Source organism: Neodiprion fabricii, chromosome 7 (genome assembly GCF_021155785.1).
Source record: "Neodiprion fabricii isolate iyNeoFabr1 chromosome 7, iyNeoFabr1.1, whole genome shotgun sequence".
Classification (NCBI taxonomy): Eukaryota; Metazoa; Arthropoda; class Insecta; order Hymenoptera; family Diprionidae; genus Neodiprion; species Neodiprion fabricii.
Window position 1 is genome coordinate 22,419,055 of NC_060245.1, and position 15,777 is coordinate 22,434,831.

At 36.8% G+C, this 15,777-nt stretch overlaps 4 protein-coding genes across 15 annotated transcripts in view; 2 read left to right on the forward strand and 2 right to left on the reverse strand.

The window, feature by feature from the left end:
* The window catches only part of LOC124186098 (dystrophin, isoforms A/C/F/G/H-like), a 315,823-nt gene extending 314,928 nt beyond the window's left edge, over positions 1–895 (reverse strand). For all 7 annotated transcript variants that reach the window (XM_046577471.1, XM_046577473.1, XM_046577472.1 and 4 more), the window contains exon 1: positions 793–895. In XM_046577471.1, coding sequence (XP_046433427.1) covers positions 793–880 — 88 coding nt within the window. In that variant the 5' untranslated portion in view covers positions 881–895. The remainder of the gene's footprint in view (positions 1–792) is intronic.
* Positions 1–15,777, forward strand: part of LOC124186122 (alpha-taxilin) — a 63,622-nt gene that overhangs the window by 11,439 nt on the left and 36,406 nt on the right. The window lies entirely within an intron of this gene.
* LOC124186152 (H/ACA ribonucleoprotein complex subunit 3) lies at positions 78–5,558 on the forward strand. Of its 2 annotated transcripts, XM_046577598.1 has the most exons (5): positions 78–144; positions 1,061–1,070; positions 3,871–3,927; positions 4,180–4,222; positions 4,318–5,558. In XM_046577598.1, the coding sequence occupies exons 3-5, from the start codon at positions 3,874–3,876 to the stop codon at positions 4,413–4,415; spliced, it is 195 nt and encodes a 64-aa protein (XP_046433554.1). In that variant the 5' UTR covers positions 78–144; positions 1,061–1,070; positions 3,871–3,873; the 3' UTR covers positions 4,416–5,558. The 2 variants fall into 2 exon arrangements, with proteins under 2 accessions (XP_046433554.1, XP_046433553.1); XM_046577597.1 differs by lacking the exons at positions 78–144; positions 1,061–1,070 and having other exon boundaries at positions 3,802–3,927.
* Positions 4,563–12,663, reverse strand: LOC124186105 (trafficking protein particle complex subunit 10). 4 transcript variants are annotated; one of them, XR_006871557.1, is made up of 13 exons: positions 12,121–12,663; positions 11,469–11,686; positions 11,187–11,380; positions 10,861–11,056; positions 10,668–10,779; positions 10,397–10,584; positions 10,068–10,286; positions 8,815–9,581; positions 8,058–8,724; positions 7,522–7,983; positions 7,125–7,446; positions 6,853–7,045; positions 4,563–6,757 (listed from the first exon to the last, which is right to left on the reverse strand). XR_006871557.1 is itself a non-coding variant. In XM_046577502.1 (12 exons), exons 1-12 carry the CDS (start codon positions 12,197–12,199, stop codon positions 6,918–6,920), a joined length of 3,552 nt encoding a protein of 1,183 aa, XP_046433458.1. In that variant the 5' UTR covers positions 12,200–12,663; the 3' UTR covers positions 4,563–6,917. The 4 variants fall into 4 exon arrangements, 1 of the variants encoding a protein (XP_046433458.1); XR_006871558.1 differs by having other exon boundaries at positions 6,848–7,045; XR_006871559.1 differs by lacking the exon at positions 12,121–12,663 and having other exon boundaries at positions 11,474–11,598.

Genomic DNA, 15,777 nt, shown 5'->3' on the forward strand with positions numbered 1-15,777 from the left:
CCGCTTGCGTGCGCCTCGAGTCCTATATATGTGTAGTCTCGCAGCTTGGGAGGGGATTTCTCAACAGGCTGAATCTCCTGACACAGTCCAGTAATAATACAGTACCGGCAACTAATCACTTTTTTCACCAAAAATCAATTTTTTTCCGATCGACGTCATTTTTTTTCCACGTCCCATCGCTCGATGATCAACCTTGTCTATTTTTTCATCCGCAATAACTTTGATACATACTATTTATATACTTTGTTTTATTTTAAAAAGAAAATTTCAGAAATTGAAAATTTAAAAAAAATTTTTTTGATGATAATCTCAACATTTATACGTTTTTTTTCTGGAGAAATCACGATGTTTTGTTTAATTACGAATTACTCGCTTGTGATCATTATTTGTAATTGAACTTCCTCGTGAGAATTCGGTGATTTATTTAAAGAACAAGACAGAAGGGAAAAAAAAACAGCCATTATGTGCACATATTCATTGAAGCGGTGAAAATAATTGTGACAACTTTTTCAAGTGGAATGGACATTTTTCTCACTTTTTCCGTTGAAAGTCTCCCAAAACTCTTCGGAGTTGACACCCTGTAGATTAGACTGTATCAAAAAAATAGACTGATTTTGGTTTTCAAAAATTTGAGTCGAAAATATCGTTTCAAGTGGCGAAAAAAGAATGCCGTCCAAGTTTCACCTCTAAATATTAGTTTTTGATACAGTCAAATATACACAGATATAGATGTACAGACGATGCATTTGTACGTTTTCTGGTACGCATCGTCAGATCACGAATGATAAATACCTTTCGTCGTGGCGATTTGGTCATCGACGGGCACGTGTTCGATCGGTTTTTCGTCGACTTGAACCACCCATCTGACCCTTCGGAGCATGATTGCGGCGTATCCGGCAGCTCCTGCAAATGAACAACCTGCATGTGATCGATATCGGGAGCATTTAGTTGCCCGCATATTCCTGTCGTTTCGTCTGTTCAAACGGTCGTCTGCAGGCAGCTTGATTAATACACCTCTGGTTGTGTTGCGTAATATCGTCAAGATCTCGTGTTTGCCCAAAGCTTAATAATAATACTGCTGGAAATAATGTACAGGCATGTAATAAGTGCAGGAACCATTAAGTCATCGACCATACACTCGGGTGTGCATATATAGGTATAACACTGAGCAGGTTTTATGTTGATTGTCACTCACATCTCCATGTGCGTGACGTCATTTGATGCTACCAAAAGCATTCTTACATTATTTTTATTATACTTTGAACTCGAATCGATGGCGGGAATTTCTTTTAATCTTCGTCGATTTGTTAATAATTCTGCGTGCATGAAAAATAGGGCTATGCGATTAACGTGCATGGTGTATGTGTACGAATAAAACCTTACATCTTACACTACTTAAAGTAAATACCTTGGATTTGCAGCGAGTTCGGTTAATAAAGATTCTACATAGTCATTACGTAGAGATCTCCGCACCTTTCACTCATGCTGGATTTCTATAACGCGATTCTAATTCTCATACGTTCACTATCGCCGTGCAAATATATCTATATCATCGCAAAAACGAATCAGAAAAACTTTAGGTTTTCAGATTGGATTTTTCGACTCCGGGAATCCGGTGTATACCAAGAATCGTAATTCGATGTCACGGTTTTACCATAAATTACCAAATTTTTACCTATACGTACGTATAACACTAACTTTGTCTGTCATATCTACTTACAAGCTTGATTTCTACAGGGAGTTTATAGGAATCAGCGATTACACTTGGCACTAATTTTTTTCAACTTTTGAAACACTCGCAATTATCGCGATAAAATCTCGCCAATGGCCTGACCTTTCTGTGATAATTAAAAACTTATATGGCACATCACGATCCGTTTAAACATTTCGATGCTTCAGGATGTATAAAATAATACTTTATTTTACACCGTTATTCACAGATCGTTTACATCGCGTACAAAATACCGGTTTAAATATGCGATTAGTTGCAATTGTTATTCGTATTGAAGATTGCAAATAAAAAAAAAAATAAAAAATCACCGCAAGTTTGCTACCTTAACTCAATTAAATTACCGCGCTTTGAAATGCAACGTGAAACGTTATTAGCCGTTCGTATACGAGTAAATTTCGATTGTAATATCATTTTATTAATAACACGAGTACGATAACTTGTTATAAAAATTATCGACACAGGCGTCTGATTTCTGTGTATTTTACCTTACAATAACCGATACGTAAAAATTAAGTAGGAAATTTTTGAATCCTCAATCGATGATCGATAAATATAGATTGAACGACGATTAATTGTGCGTGTAAAAATGAAAACCGAGGTTTATTATGCCACGGCATACGCCAGCTCTAACATTCGGATGAACACTGTCAGCCTCGACAGTCTGTAAGTTGCACAAACACGATCTTGGGACGCCTACACTTATTTACAATCGTATTCTCACACTTTTTCATCGATTAATACTAACGCAGAGATCGTACGAAACTCGTGAGTGATTTATAGATCGTTTGGTCGGCGCGGAGCGATGGTTGTAAAAAATAGTCTTTCTTTGGAAAATCTCTTCATACTTGTCTATGTGGAATGCATAACCGCTCCTTCAATCACCGTCGCACATAGCGCATGCGATTTTCCATCCACAAATTTTTAACTCGTTTATATCTAAACCGATAAACGTGTAGCACTTCTTACTCCTCGTATCGCAAGTTCGAAGTTTAATATTACCTCATTATACTTATGTTCCACAAGATTACTGTTTCTTGATATATCGGAATACATGAGTGTTTGTTTCCGTCATTTGCAGATATAAGTTTCGAGTTGAGATGTATAATTACACGGGTTTGATTAAAATTACGCACGGAATCCTGAATGGACAGAAGTCAATATTTCTGTGAAATTGAAAAAAAAAAAAAAAATATCGCGCTAAAATGAAGCGCAGATTTGATGAGGATAAAATAATCGAATACATGCTTATCTTGACGAAAATAGCACTCGTTGAGCAATAACATTTCGGAATACGAGACAGATCCTCGCAGATGCGAGAGCGCGCCATATACGAATGTTTGCGATTAAGAATTAGTGTGTTGCGTAACTATACTAAGCCAAATACATATCGGTATATACACGCAACCATTTTCCGTGGGATGAATGCATAAATTTAAATCGTGTCAAACAGTTAAATATATTACTCGCTAATTTGCTAATTGGAACCGTTCGCTGATCGAGAATCGCGTTGATTCGCAGCACAGCGTTGCAGGGCGATGACACCGGACGTAATGCGGCACAGTTGTTGCGGTCAGATAGAGTGCAATCTGTTATTTGTTGTGCTTTGCGAATGGACTTTAAAATCTCGACGACACTTAGATATGTAGTGTATGAATGTGCGACAGTTAATTCACCAATTGTCAGTCCCAACGGTAATTTCCATTGTTCGATCTTCACCGAATCTTTGATGGACCGACTTCGCCCACTTTAAAAAATCTACATGAATCAATTTCTACGAAAAATTTCGTTTTCTAGCATATTCAGCTACTTTACAGTTTATTTCAATTATCGAGATTCAACACGAAATTTTACATATTTTCAAATTGTCTGATCGTTTCTGTCTGTCAAAATATGTTCTAAAATTATTCTTTGATATGTCGATAACCGACAAATTGTTATCCGTGAATTTTCGAATACGAATCTAAACGAGTGTTACGCGCCTGAGGTTAGGCAATCAAATATACGCTGGTGAGTGGCGGGTTTGCCTCAGAGACGCCGCCTCAACATTTGTTGTTTGTAGTTTCCCGAAAATCGAGTTACCTCCGAATCTCATATTCGTGATTAACCCATTTGCGACAGTTTTGGCAAAACAAAAAATAAAAATGTATTTAATGTATTATTTGAACGAAAAAAGGGAGCGCGTTTATACGTTGAAGGTAAGAGACAGTTCGCTATTTGCTAACAAGTGAAATTCAATTAATCACGTGTACACGTGCATTTTGAGGTTAAGTTTGCCGCATGCTTCGCTTGCCTATAAATTAGATTTCATTTATGCTCATACGAAGCAGGTTGTTTAAACAGTTCGCGGCTCGGTTGTAATTCGCGGTTTGAAATTACATACACGCTGATGTTCTACATCATCTCTATTGATAGACGTTAATTTTTGATTTTCACTTTTTCTCCACCAGAAAGTCGATCCGAATGGTAGACCAACCCTGTCGGCCCATCCTGGTAAGATGATCATTTTTTCGTATCCGTCTATGGACACAGGTTGACCATCGGTTAAAAAAATGTGATTACTAAATGCATCGATGTAACAATTTTAGCTCGATTTTCACCCGAAGATAAATATTCTAAAGAACGAATCACCATCAAGAGGCGTTTCGGACTACTTTTAACGCAACAGCCCATGCCTACCTACTAGATGAATATTTTATCAATGGAAATAAGTTCAGCCAAGTAAAGTGAGCCCTGCTATCCGCTTGTGAAAACTAACTAAAGAAGACTAATCTGTTTTTTTCTTAATTAAGTATATAAAGTTGTAAAGGGGCAAATAACAACAACAATGGCATTATTCATATATAATCTTCTTATTAAATATCAGACCTTAATTTTAGTGTCAGCAACTTGACGAGGCTCTGTATCAAGGATGGCGATAAGATTTACAGATTTTACGATACAGCGAGTATATACATAAACTTATATACATATAGAAGAATATATAACACGATGTGACATATTGCCAACATTTTACACAAGTTACATTATACCCAGGCGAAGGAGTGGCAAGCAAAGCCTACTGCCGATCTATTTGTAATAATTATCCATGACTAATGAAGTCAATCAAACAGTTTTTCTTTTTAAATTCTCGGTAATATCGTATTGTTTTTTTAAGCATCGTTGGCTAAGGAAGATATTTAAATGTATGATATGGTTAAATAAAATTACGAATCCACAGCACGGGGTAAAATATTGACTTTTACAGAACAGTGAAGTTACACACCTTGGTTTGGAATACATTTTGTCACAGCTTGCGATTTTATTTATGACGAAACGGAAATTATCGACACTCACTATTATTCAAGATATTATTGTTAACAGTTGGCGGCATTATATGAGTGAAAAGAATTTTGGCTCAAGCCGTAAGCTGGTGCAAAACTATTATTGTCAGCTCATCTGACGGCAACTTTTGAATATTATTATCTAATTTTTGTCCATTAATTTCGACCTCTTTTAGTTACACTGACTTTTAACCATTCCAATACTCGAATCTGTTTAAAAGAGAGCTGACATTATTTCTAATAAGTCTTTGCTCGTATAATCCTGAAGTCTGAAGTTCATAAATTTACACCAAAAACTTGAGCATCAAGAAAAAATATGCAGTAAAATATCTTGCTCACAGTTTCGCCCTTATTTAGAATACTTTCTTATTCCGCTGTTTTATTTATCACGAGCTATAACTTCCTAATCATCCTAAGATTATTATCCAGTTTTATTATTACAACTGATTATAAGAGAAAGAAAAAAAAAATTAATGATACAAATAAATAAAACGGGAATATAGAACTGGCATTACGAAATGTAACAAAAAGTAGCAACAGAGATTTACTGTAAAGAACCTTCTTAGAACCCTTTACGATTTGTATAAAAAATAATAATACAACAAGATGACTTTTAAATGTAAAAGTAGAAATATCAGATGTCGAGTATTGATTTTTATATATATATATATATTACCATTATATATACAATATAGGAGTCCTATATTTGTACCTAAAAAATAACTTTTATAGTAAGCTACATGGCAACATTTAAAAAATATTCATCTCACGACTGCTCAACGTTCACACAATTAATCGTGCACCATTACTCGTGATTATTAAATCGTATCTATTGTTTATTCATCATGTCGATTATCTTGCCATTAATATCGTTCAGTAAATTTATCCACCGATTCTTTATTAGTCCAGGATAATACTCAAACTTTTTTCTCATCTTCTACAATTCTTTGTAGATATCGATGAAAGCATCACACAATCTCCCATAGAATAAACGAAATTTTGATTAGATACTTCAAAATCGTTTGTTTAAGAAAACACTTTTATATCTGCTGCGTATGTGATGTAAAGAATATTACTAATGACGTGAAAATGTTTATCATCAGTTTGAAAAGTTGAATTATTTGGCATCGTACGAATTCTTTTCACATGAAATAATAATTTTCATTTGCCATTATAATAATCTATCATTTTCAATCGATCGTTCACTGCGAAAATATTGTGATATCGAATTTTCAACTTCAAAATACCTGTGCAATGTAAGTACGTTCAGCTTAGCTACAGTCCAGCATATGATTTCTAGATTTTTTAATTAGTAAATTAAGTACTTATTGTTGGTACAGATGCGCGAACGTGACTGAAAGCTATCTAAATTGATCATAACTATGAAAAGTATGTCTCGTCCATGTATACACAGCAGATTCTGATGTGGATAGATAATGGAAGAATACGAAAAGAGAAAAAGGAAAAATATTGCACCAATTTATAGGAGTGATGTTTCGTTATAGTATATGTGAATGTTCCTTGTATCAAAGTTTTTTTGATACTACATATTCGTCTGCAATGATAATTATAACCAAGTATAAAAAAAAAAAAAAAAGAATCGAGCCTCAATACATGGCATGGCTATAAAAGCTGAGCAAGAATTGCAGTATAATTTTTTAGAGGTAAAGATCGAAGTTTCTAATTCAATCCCCCTTCGCTCCGCCTGAAAACCAGAATATAAGATTGTTTTCGTTGCTTCTTGTTTAGACTGAATAATATTAGAGAATTAATCATGCCGCGAAATTGAAATTACCTCACCGTTTATTCTTGCTGTAACAATTAACGGTTGTTGGGACGGGTTTCAATGTTGTTGAATAGATTGATTAATTAGTTTCTAATGGCGCAGCTGGTAGAACATGGACTTGTTGAGCTTTGCTAGCGTTGTACACTTGTCCAGGACTGAATGGTTCTAGGCGTGGACCTCCTGTCATCTCAGGCTTGCGAGAAATGTCTGAAATATTTTGAAACAACGAATTTGAGGCAGTGAAAACAACCTGTTAGCAATATTTCGTAGGAAAATTTAGTCTCACCGCTCTTAAGTTCAGCTGCTGGTATGTATCTGGATAATCTAACAACAGGTAATGGAAGATAGCCGCTAGTCAGGGGCATAACGTCTAGAGTGACGCTCTGCTTTTCAAGAGTCTCCAACGAAACTACGCCAGCAGTTCGTCCGCAAACAGCCCACATTGTTTGATCGGCCAATACTTCGTACATCAATTGGGGAGTCTGAGTCGGTGATGGAGTATTTACAACGCGCGTAACGGTCAGACATAGGTGACACATGCTACCGGCTCGACAAAATTCTCCTCCACCTCCGCTGGCCTCTACTTTTGATGAAACTATGAAGAGCGTCTGCAAACACAAGGCTAAAGTTAGATTTCGACTACACGAAAGGTCTGATCCATGTTAGAGTTCGTCGGCACTTACCACGTAATCGACGACGTCGAAATTGCACCTATAAATCTCTCCCTTGTTGTCCATTTCGGCAAGTTTACGTATGTGCAAAGGATCGTCGTCGGCATTTTTCTCCTCCGATTCTTCGGCCAGGTTTACCTGGACGTATCTCACGCTAAAGTCAGTCTTTATCGGAGCTGTCGACTTTTCGTCTTTACCAATTTCAAGCTCCCACATAAATGAAACGTTCATACCGTTTCCGATAACCAGTTTTTGACCCGCGACCGGATTCAAACTTTTAAAACTAATATCCGCCGAGGTGTTGCTCACTAATTTAGGCTCCGTTAATTCCAGGCGTTGAGCAGTTAGGCCGGTAACAACGATTTGGAGAAACTTCCTTTGTTTGGCGGTGTGCAATTTAAAACTAGACATTAGGGGGGGCGCGAAATTCAGAGGTACGATTTCTTCTGTTCCCCAAGGACACTGCAAGCTCAACTGAAAGAAAGAATCGATGTTAGAAACAATTTTCGAGACATTGACATGACCAATTTTATAAATAACAAACGAACCTTGTGTTCGATAGTCGAAGAGTCTTTTTTTGGCGGAAGTTCGGCCAACACTTTCAGTACGAGCGTTGTATTTTGAAACGGTTCGCAAGGCGGTAAAGACATTTCCAGCTCCCTGACCATAACTTGACCATTTTCTACCCCCTGAAGTGCCAAACCTCTAGAGGACCTTAATTTTATTTTCGCATCTTCGGTAATCTTGACGCTGCCACTTGAAACGACTAATTCGATTTCCTGAGGAAGTCCAGCTAGTAAATCTCTGGTGCATTGTGAGAATATTGTAGGCTGAGTCTTTGCGACTTCGTACGACAAACGAGGATTGAAAATGGGAGATAAAAATTCCAATTTGTTCTCGACGATCAACGAAAGTTGGCCAATTTTGTAAACTCCCGGTTGATCGACTCTTCTGCTAACGGTGAACGTGTTCTCACCAGGCTTTAAAGAAAACGCCTCGCAAGATAAACCCTTACTGAAATCTCCCTTTGAATTGACGGATGGCTTTCTGTGCTTAGCGCTATCCGATCGTTTTATCAACGGCTTTAGATTTTTGTTGACAACACTGGCCGTGGACAAACTTTTATCTTGCTTGTATTCTAACGACGAATAAGTTGGCAAACGAGCTAAACACGGATCCGAAGGCTTCATATCATCGATCGTACATCTTGATAATCTGTGAAAATAAATGATGCAGTATGATAAATAGTTTCAAATCAAAACCGTCAAAAGATAAGACAATTACTACTGCTACCACAATGCTCACAATTCAACTCGCGTTTCTGGCAAGGCCTTTTGTCCTTTTCTTTTATTGACCGGAACTGTGGGTTTCTTATACTCCTCGGTGGAAATTGAAACTCCGTTGCATTTGACTTCTCTTGGCAAAAAGCTCTGCAGGCAAACTTCGATGCTAACCACGCAGTCCTGTATAACTTTGTCCGTGACGTTGACCTCCATACTAAGTATTTGAAAGCTGTCGCCAAGATCAGTTATGAGAGGCTGAGGAGCTGTTAGCATTTTTGCATAGGCCAACATTTCCTCGAAATACATATTTTTCACGGTAACGTGCAACGACCGAGAGCTTGCTATAGATGCGCATATTTTAGTGTATCTCTCGACGTCGTCCATTCCTTTATAGCATTCCGCCAGTTCCAATTGCGTCTGCGCCGCCAGTTGGTACCATCCTTCGTCATTGTATGTTTTCAACGCGTCCGACAGAAATGCCACCGCCTTTTGATTCTCTCCAAGCTCGCTGTAAAACCGGGCCAATTCTTTGCCGATAAGTCTCGCGGATCTGATGCGACCGACGTGTTTATAAGTGCCCATAGCTAACTCTGCGTGTTCCAAGTATTGTTTTTTGAAAGCTTCCTTCGACGACAATGCTTCCTTCAGCTTGTCGGTTGGCGTCGGTTTACCGTGGGCTTGAGGCTCCGAATCTCCCATTCCAGCTATGAGGTAAACTATTGTGTGAAGCTGCTCACTGGTCGGTTCGCTACCCGGCATTAAACCGCAAAGTTTTCCCAGGTCTCCGAGCTGCAACAAAGAACATTTCCGTCAAATTTAACAGAGATTATCTGTTTATTGAAAACCAATGGGAGTAATTTCTCAAGATACAAGTAATATAAGCACATATCTTTGGTATTTATGACGTCATCGTACACAAATAAGCTGAACATTTCACTCATATTATAATTATTGAATTTAAGCTAGAATTATAAAAATCGAATCATTCATTATTGTCGTTATAAAATAACAAAAGACGATGTATAGGAGATCGAAAATCACAGTTAACGTTCAAAAAAAAGTAATAAGAATTATTTATTAGAGTGTGGCTTGGTACAAAAAAAATCTTTTTATAAAATTCTAATTATCAATAATTTTGGAAACAAAATAGTCTACATGTTTCTGAGACGTAAGTTAACATTCCAAATAAATCCCTAAATCTTTACAGTAATTTCTTCAAGATGTACAATATCACCAATTTTATAGACACCAAGTCCAACTGCGATAATCACATACCTTGTCTCTTGCTAACGCCCATAGACTCGCTGTATGTAGAGAGCAGAGATCGAGTTGTTGGCCATTGTCTATGTTCACATTAGACATCTGGCAACTTTGTAAAACTTCTAGAGCGCACAGGAAGGCCCAGCACTCAACGGCACCTTCGGGACGTTGAATTTCTAATATTCTTAGCTCGCCTAGAGTGTTGTGCACAAAGGCTAAGCACCTTTGAGCCACCTGAACAGGTGGAACAACGGATAGTCAGTGACGATATCATATTTTCTCTGTTAACGAGAATTAAATCTTGTGCATGATTAACGGACATATTACTGATTCTTTCAACGAACCTCCCACGGTTTGTTGATGAGCAGCAACATCGCGCATTGCCTACTAAATAAATAACTCCTAAGATCTAAAAGCGACGCTTTGCAGTCTGCCAATAAAAGCCGCAGGTGATGGTCAACTCCGTTCTCTAAATTAACCCCAGCCCAATTATTCAAGGGACTTTGAAACGAGCTCAACCACGCTGGCGAATCTGGAATGGGGATTGGTTAATCGAGTGTGAGAAGATCTCACGCGACGAACAAGGCAGTTGACACATTTCAAATTTCATCTCACCTCCGACATTGGAGTTTAGCACAAATTGAGTAAAGAGTGCATCTAATTCGTCGTATTGCACCAAAGCTTCGTCGTAAAGGCCCAACATCTCTAGTACAAAAGCTAGCTCTTCCTGTAAAATGATAAAACGTGTTACTGCTTGGCTCACAGATTGTGCTTAGTTATTTTCATAGCGAATTCGTAATTCAAATACCTGTAAAAGGAAATAATGGCAAAAGTTCCATCCTACTTGGTTCCTTCTCTCTCTCTGCTCTCTAATAACTTCTTCAAAACGTAGCAACGTTTTGTCATAGGCGGTGAGGACCAGGTGTCTTATCCTGATAATCAAGCCGCGCCAAGATTCCGCCGATCGTGATTCTGATTTTATTGGGTTAATAATCGACAAACACCTGGAATAAAATTGAAAATAATTAATCGGTCAATTATTCGCTCTTTTGCTTCTTCTTCTTCTTTTATCTATCTATTTATACAGATATCTCAAGGTGTCGAATATCCGGGTAAAAACTCTAAATACTTTACCTATCTCCGTGCTTGGCAGCGAAATCACTGCGAATTTTATCCAGCACCGTTGTTCTGGGCAGTAGTTTATTGCTCTTCTTGAGGTCATAGGTTTCAACTAAAACTATCATCCAGTCTAGTACATTGTACTGCGCCAGAGTCTTCAGCCACGTATCGATATCGTCTTTTACCGAAGCTTTGTAAACGTCCACATCCTAGAAAATGAACGTGTACGAATAAAGAAGAGGGAAAAAACAATTGGCATCCTCCTGAAGAAAGGATGAATAAAATTTGCAAACTCACTGTACATTCGCTCCAGTAGATGTGAAATATTGGCTGTTTAATTAAGTGCCAATCTTTCTCAGTCGGCAGTATGTCTTTGGAAAATGGAATGAACGATCCTTCGATGTTTACTTGCTTCACGGGACGTCCGTAGGACCTTCGCCATTCTGCCGAATTAAGAGGCAAAGCCTGGACCAGATTGCTTTTCAATGTCAAAAACAAATCCTCGTCGCCTGCATCTGATTGTTAGAGGAAATAAAAAAACAAAAATAAATTAAGACAGCAGAAGTAGGGTAATGTAAAATATGATATACTATGAATATAAAAATAAGTGTAGTTGTATTTGTAAGAATTTCAAGACCAATTTGCTTCTGTTATCATAGAAGAATTTCGGCGTTATCGATATCGCGTTTACTAATAGGGTGCTGTAAATTCGTCGTAATCTCGAAGAAAAATCTGAGATCGTGACCTTTGAAATAAACTCAACTAATCGACGGAACGAGAGTAGGACGGAGAGAATGTAAAAGTAGGAGGATGACAGATCGTGGGGGGCGTCAATAACAATGAACGGGTCCTAATGTCATCGGGTGAATTGAGAGGTTAAACGAGGGGGAGTGTGATTGATTGATAGATGGATAGACAGACAGACGTCGACGTCCTTCGCTATTCTTACAGGTGATTATCGGCTTATTGTCCATAGAGCTGTCGGTGATTTCCTCAGAAATTCTTCGCGGACCCCCATTGCAATTCATTTCCGAATGATATTAATCGCTTTGCTTTCACACTATTGTCGGATTTAATCATTACACAAAAATTTCTTTTCCTGGTTTTTTGTTTATTATATTTTATTTGCTTATTTTTTTTATTTTTTTTTTTTTATTTTACGTCACATTAACAGCACTTTGCAGCAACATCGAACAATCGTCCGATTCTTTTACTTATATCTCTTGAACGTCATTCGTTTCACACGCCGTGTGTGTGTTGTGTTCTCTTTCTCTCTCAACGGATCAGCTTATACATTATCGAATTTACCGCAACCGTTTTTCTGCGAGATAATTTAACTTCGACATGTATGTACGTATAAATCTATCCTCAACAACGCATTGATGTGCCTCTATTTATCAGACGGATTTTACTCGAGGTATAAATAAATATATATATATACATATACATTCAACCCAGACGTTGTACGACAAACGTAAACGTGACAGGCTCCATCTTGAACTGTCGCAGGTCGCTACTTCTACGTCGATCAATTTTAATCGAGCTCGAACGTTGTTCGGTTCTAGCTATCGATATGATCGTCCTTGTACCAGCATTGCCAACCTATTGGACGTTTAATTTTTTGAACGGCGTCAAAACAATTCTTTGGAATTCTCATTTAAGATGAAATCACAATAATTCTTCACATTTATCATTTTAGTAAGTGATGTTTGACGGTAGTGAAACTCAGGAAGTACAGGAATACATAATATATTTCATTTATTCGCTTTATAACACGGACAATTTTCTTAGAAACATATAAATGGTAATAACGACATAACACAGACAGATTTACATCCTACAATCTTAATTGTAAGTATAAAGATATTAGGAATTTTTACTTATGTAATGTGTTTTTATTTTTAATATTCCGGATCACCAACTTGTCAAAATAACAGAAAATAAGTACTTTTGAAAATTACAGACGCTAATTGGTGGATATTTTCTCAGGAAACTCACAAACTGTTGATTTTTAGACTGTTGATTCAATTTCACAGACAATATTCAGAGATTTCACTACCAGTCTTGACATTTCGTTCAGATTCTTCGGATTCCTGCCTAAATATCAATATTTCATAAGAAAGCAATTTTTTTTCTTTTTTGCATTGAACGAATTCTAATTTCTTCAGAGTTGGCAACGCTGGCTGATACACTCATCATGTACACTCTGTCTCTCTCGTCATGCGTCGTGATTGGCCGGGGGCGGGCGCTCAGCCAATCACAGCGCAGAGTGAGAGAGAGAGAGAAAGAGACGTCGTGTCGATACTATCGTTAGCCTGATCATTCCTCGTTCGTAACTTCTGTCAAAAAGTCGTCAGATCGTGACATCACATCTGTCACTTGCGTTTTTTAGGGTAAAAACATTTGGCGGTTTGGTTTATCGAATCCCGAGGTAATTTATTTTCCAGTAAGTAACAAGTAGGCAATACAAACAACGGCCGTGACTACGTCTTGCTAAATCGGTTGTACACGTTGCCTAACGATAAGTTATTTGCCTGGAGGTCAAAATCGTTAAATTTTCACGTGTTTTCCCATTTCTTAATTACCCACTGATTATACGATTGCGACACTCGATCAGCTTAGGTTTCACCAGTTCTTATTCACAGATTGTATTTTAAGTACGCCACTTGTACAACTTCTCTCGTCATCGTTGTCGACAGTCATATTTCTTGGCGCGAGTGTTTTATCTCATTGCCGATCATTTCTCAGGGGAATCTTGGTGACGATGATTGGAATACTTGAACGAGTTTGGTCCTTCATAAGTTACTGGTACTTTCGATATACGCTGGTAACGGAGCTCTACATGGTTGAGAAATGGGAGAGATACGTTATTCGTATCCTTTTTAGAAACTATATTTCTGGTCCTAGAATAGTCACGTGCAGCGGTACCAAGTTATTCGTATTCCGATTGAAAATCCAGCGAGCTCCTTGTATTATTGGTTCCAAGTTTTATTCCTACCCAGACAATTCCGGAAAATCCTGTTTCCTGTGATTATTCTTATCTCCCGTATCCGCGTTAATTTTATTGGTATAATTTCGTTCGAATTTTAGAAGTGATTTTCCTGATTGGTAATTCAGATACTTTTCTCTTGGCTATGTTTGGCCTGTTGTTTCTCTTCAATTACAGATTTTTGGTGCCATCAGCGGCTCAGATGTTAGTTTGATCACCGATACCACCGAATCAGAGATTGAGGGAAAACCAGAAATAACAAACTGTATATATTCAAGGAAGAATTCTTTCAGTTTCCAATCTTTATTATATGTATGTAATAATGATATTGTATAATTTACAGTATGTACAATATAATACGCATCGAATATACGACATATTTTATTTATAAAAAGCCATGATACTCGATTCGCAATTATTGTTGAATAGAGCATGCGTAAGATGTTGCCTACTAAATTGAAGTAAGGATTCAATTATTCCTGTCACCCATTTCACCGACGTGTTACGCGTCATCATTTTATATGCCTAGAAAAGATCTATTATCTGCAAAAACTCTAAAAGTATTGTCGAGAAAACAATGGAAACAAATGAGCAATGTGATTTTAGCCGACGAAAAATCCAATTCTAAATAGAGATGATAAATGTATGTATATACAGGCAGGGCTTGACAGAAGTTCCATATTATATATTATAGATCGAAAATACCAGTTTTCTAATCTAATACACCTATCAGTCTACAATACTATTTTTACTTTGTCATCGTTCCACTAACTAGTTAAATAAATATTATTCAACAAATTGAGATTTCTCTAATTGGGAAGATTTTTTAATATAGAGAATTTAAGAATCTGAACCTTAATATTATATTGTTTTTCGAATGCGGTATTCTACAGTTTTTTCATTTCTTCTCTCAAGAAATGTAACAAGCCTCTCAAAAATATTACGCAACTATGCGTTGCTTTTTCCCTGACTTTTGAATTTTCGACACAGAGCTTGAATGGAATTGCTCTTAAAAATTACAGTGTATACTTATTCGATTAAATAACTTTTAATATGATCCCACCATTAGCTTGCTCATGTTTTAACATATTGAATGTATAATATTTAGTTGTCCCACAACGAAAATTAAAAACTATAATTTAACCTTTTAATTAAGTAGTTAGGTATTCAAACTATACGTCGTATTATATTTCATTCTAGCTGGACAATTACTAAAAAATTATCACCTCCAACTAATGTTCTAAACATTACAATAATCAATATTGATTTAATAATAATAATAATAATATATAATAAATCGCTATCATACGAATTAAAGAGAAAACAACGATTAGTTCTGCGACACGGGTAATATGGTAAAATCTTCCTACTACTCTTTCCTAACTACTCGTCAATATGCATCAACAAATATGATTGATGCACGATATATAAACATCCAAACGTGAAATCATCATTCAATTATCATTTCAGATAAATATAATAAGAATGTAAGTCACGATTAAACGGATCAATTTAAATTTATACGATATTATGTTTATTCGAGATTCGTGTGATTCATTCAATTAAGTTTTGTCAGTCCGATATCTTATAAATTTTTCCAATCATAATACTTTTTTT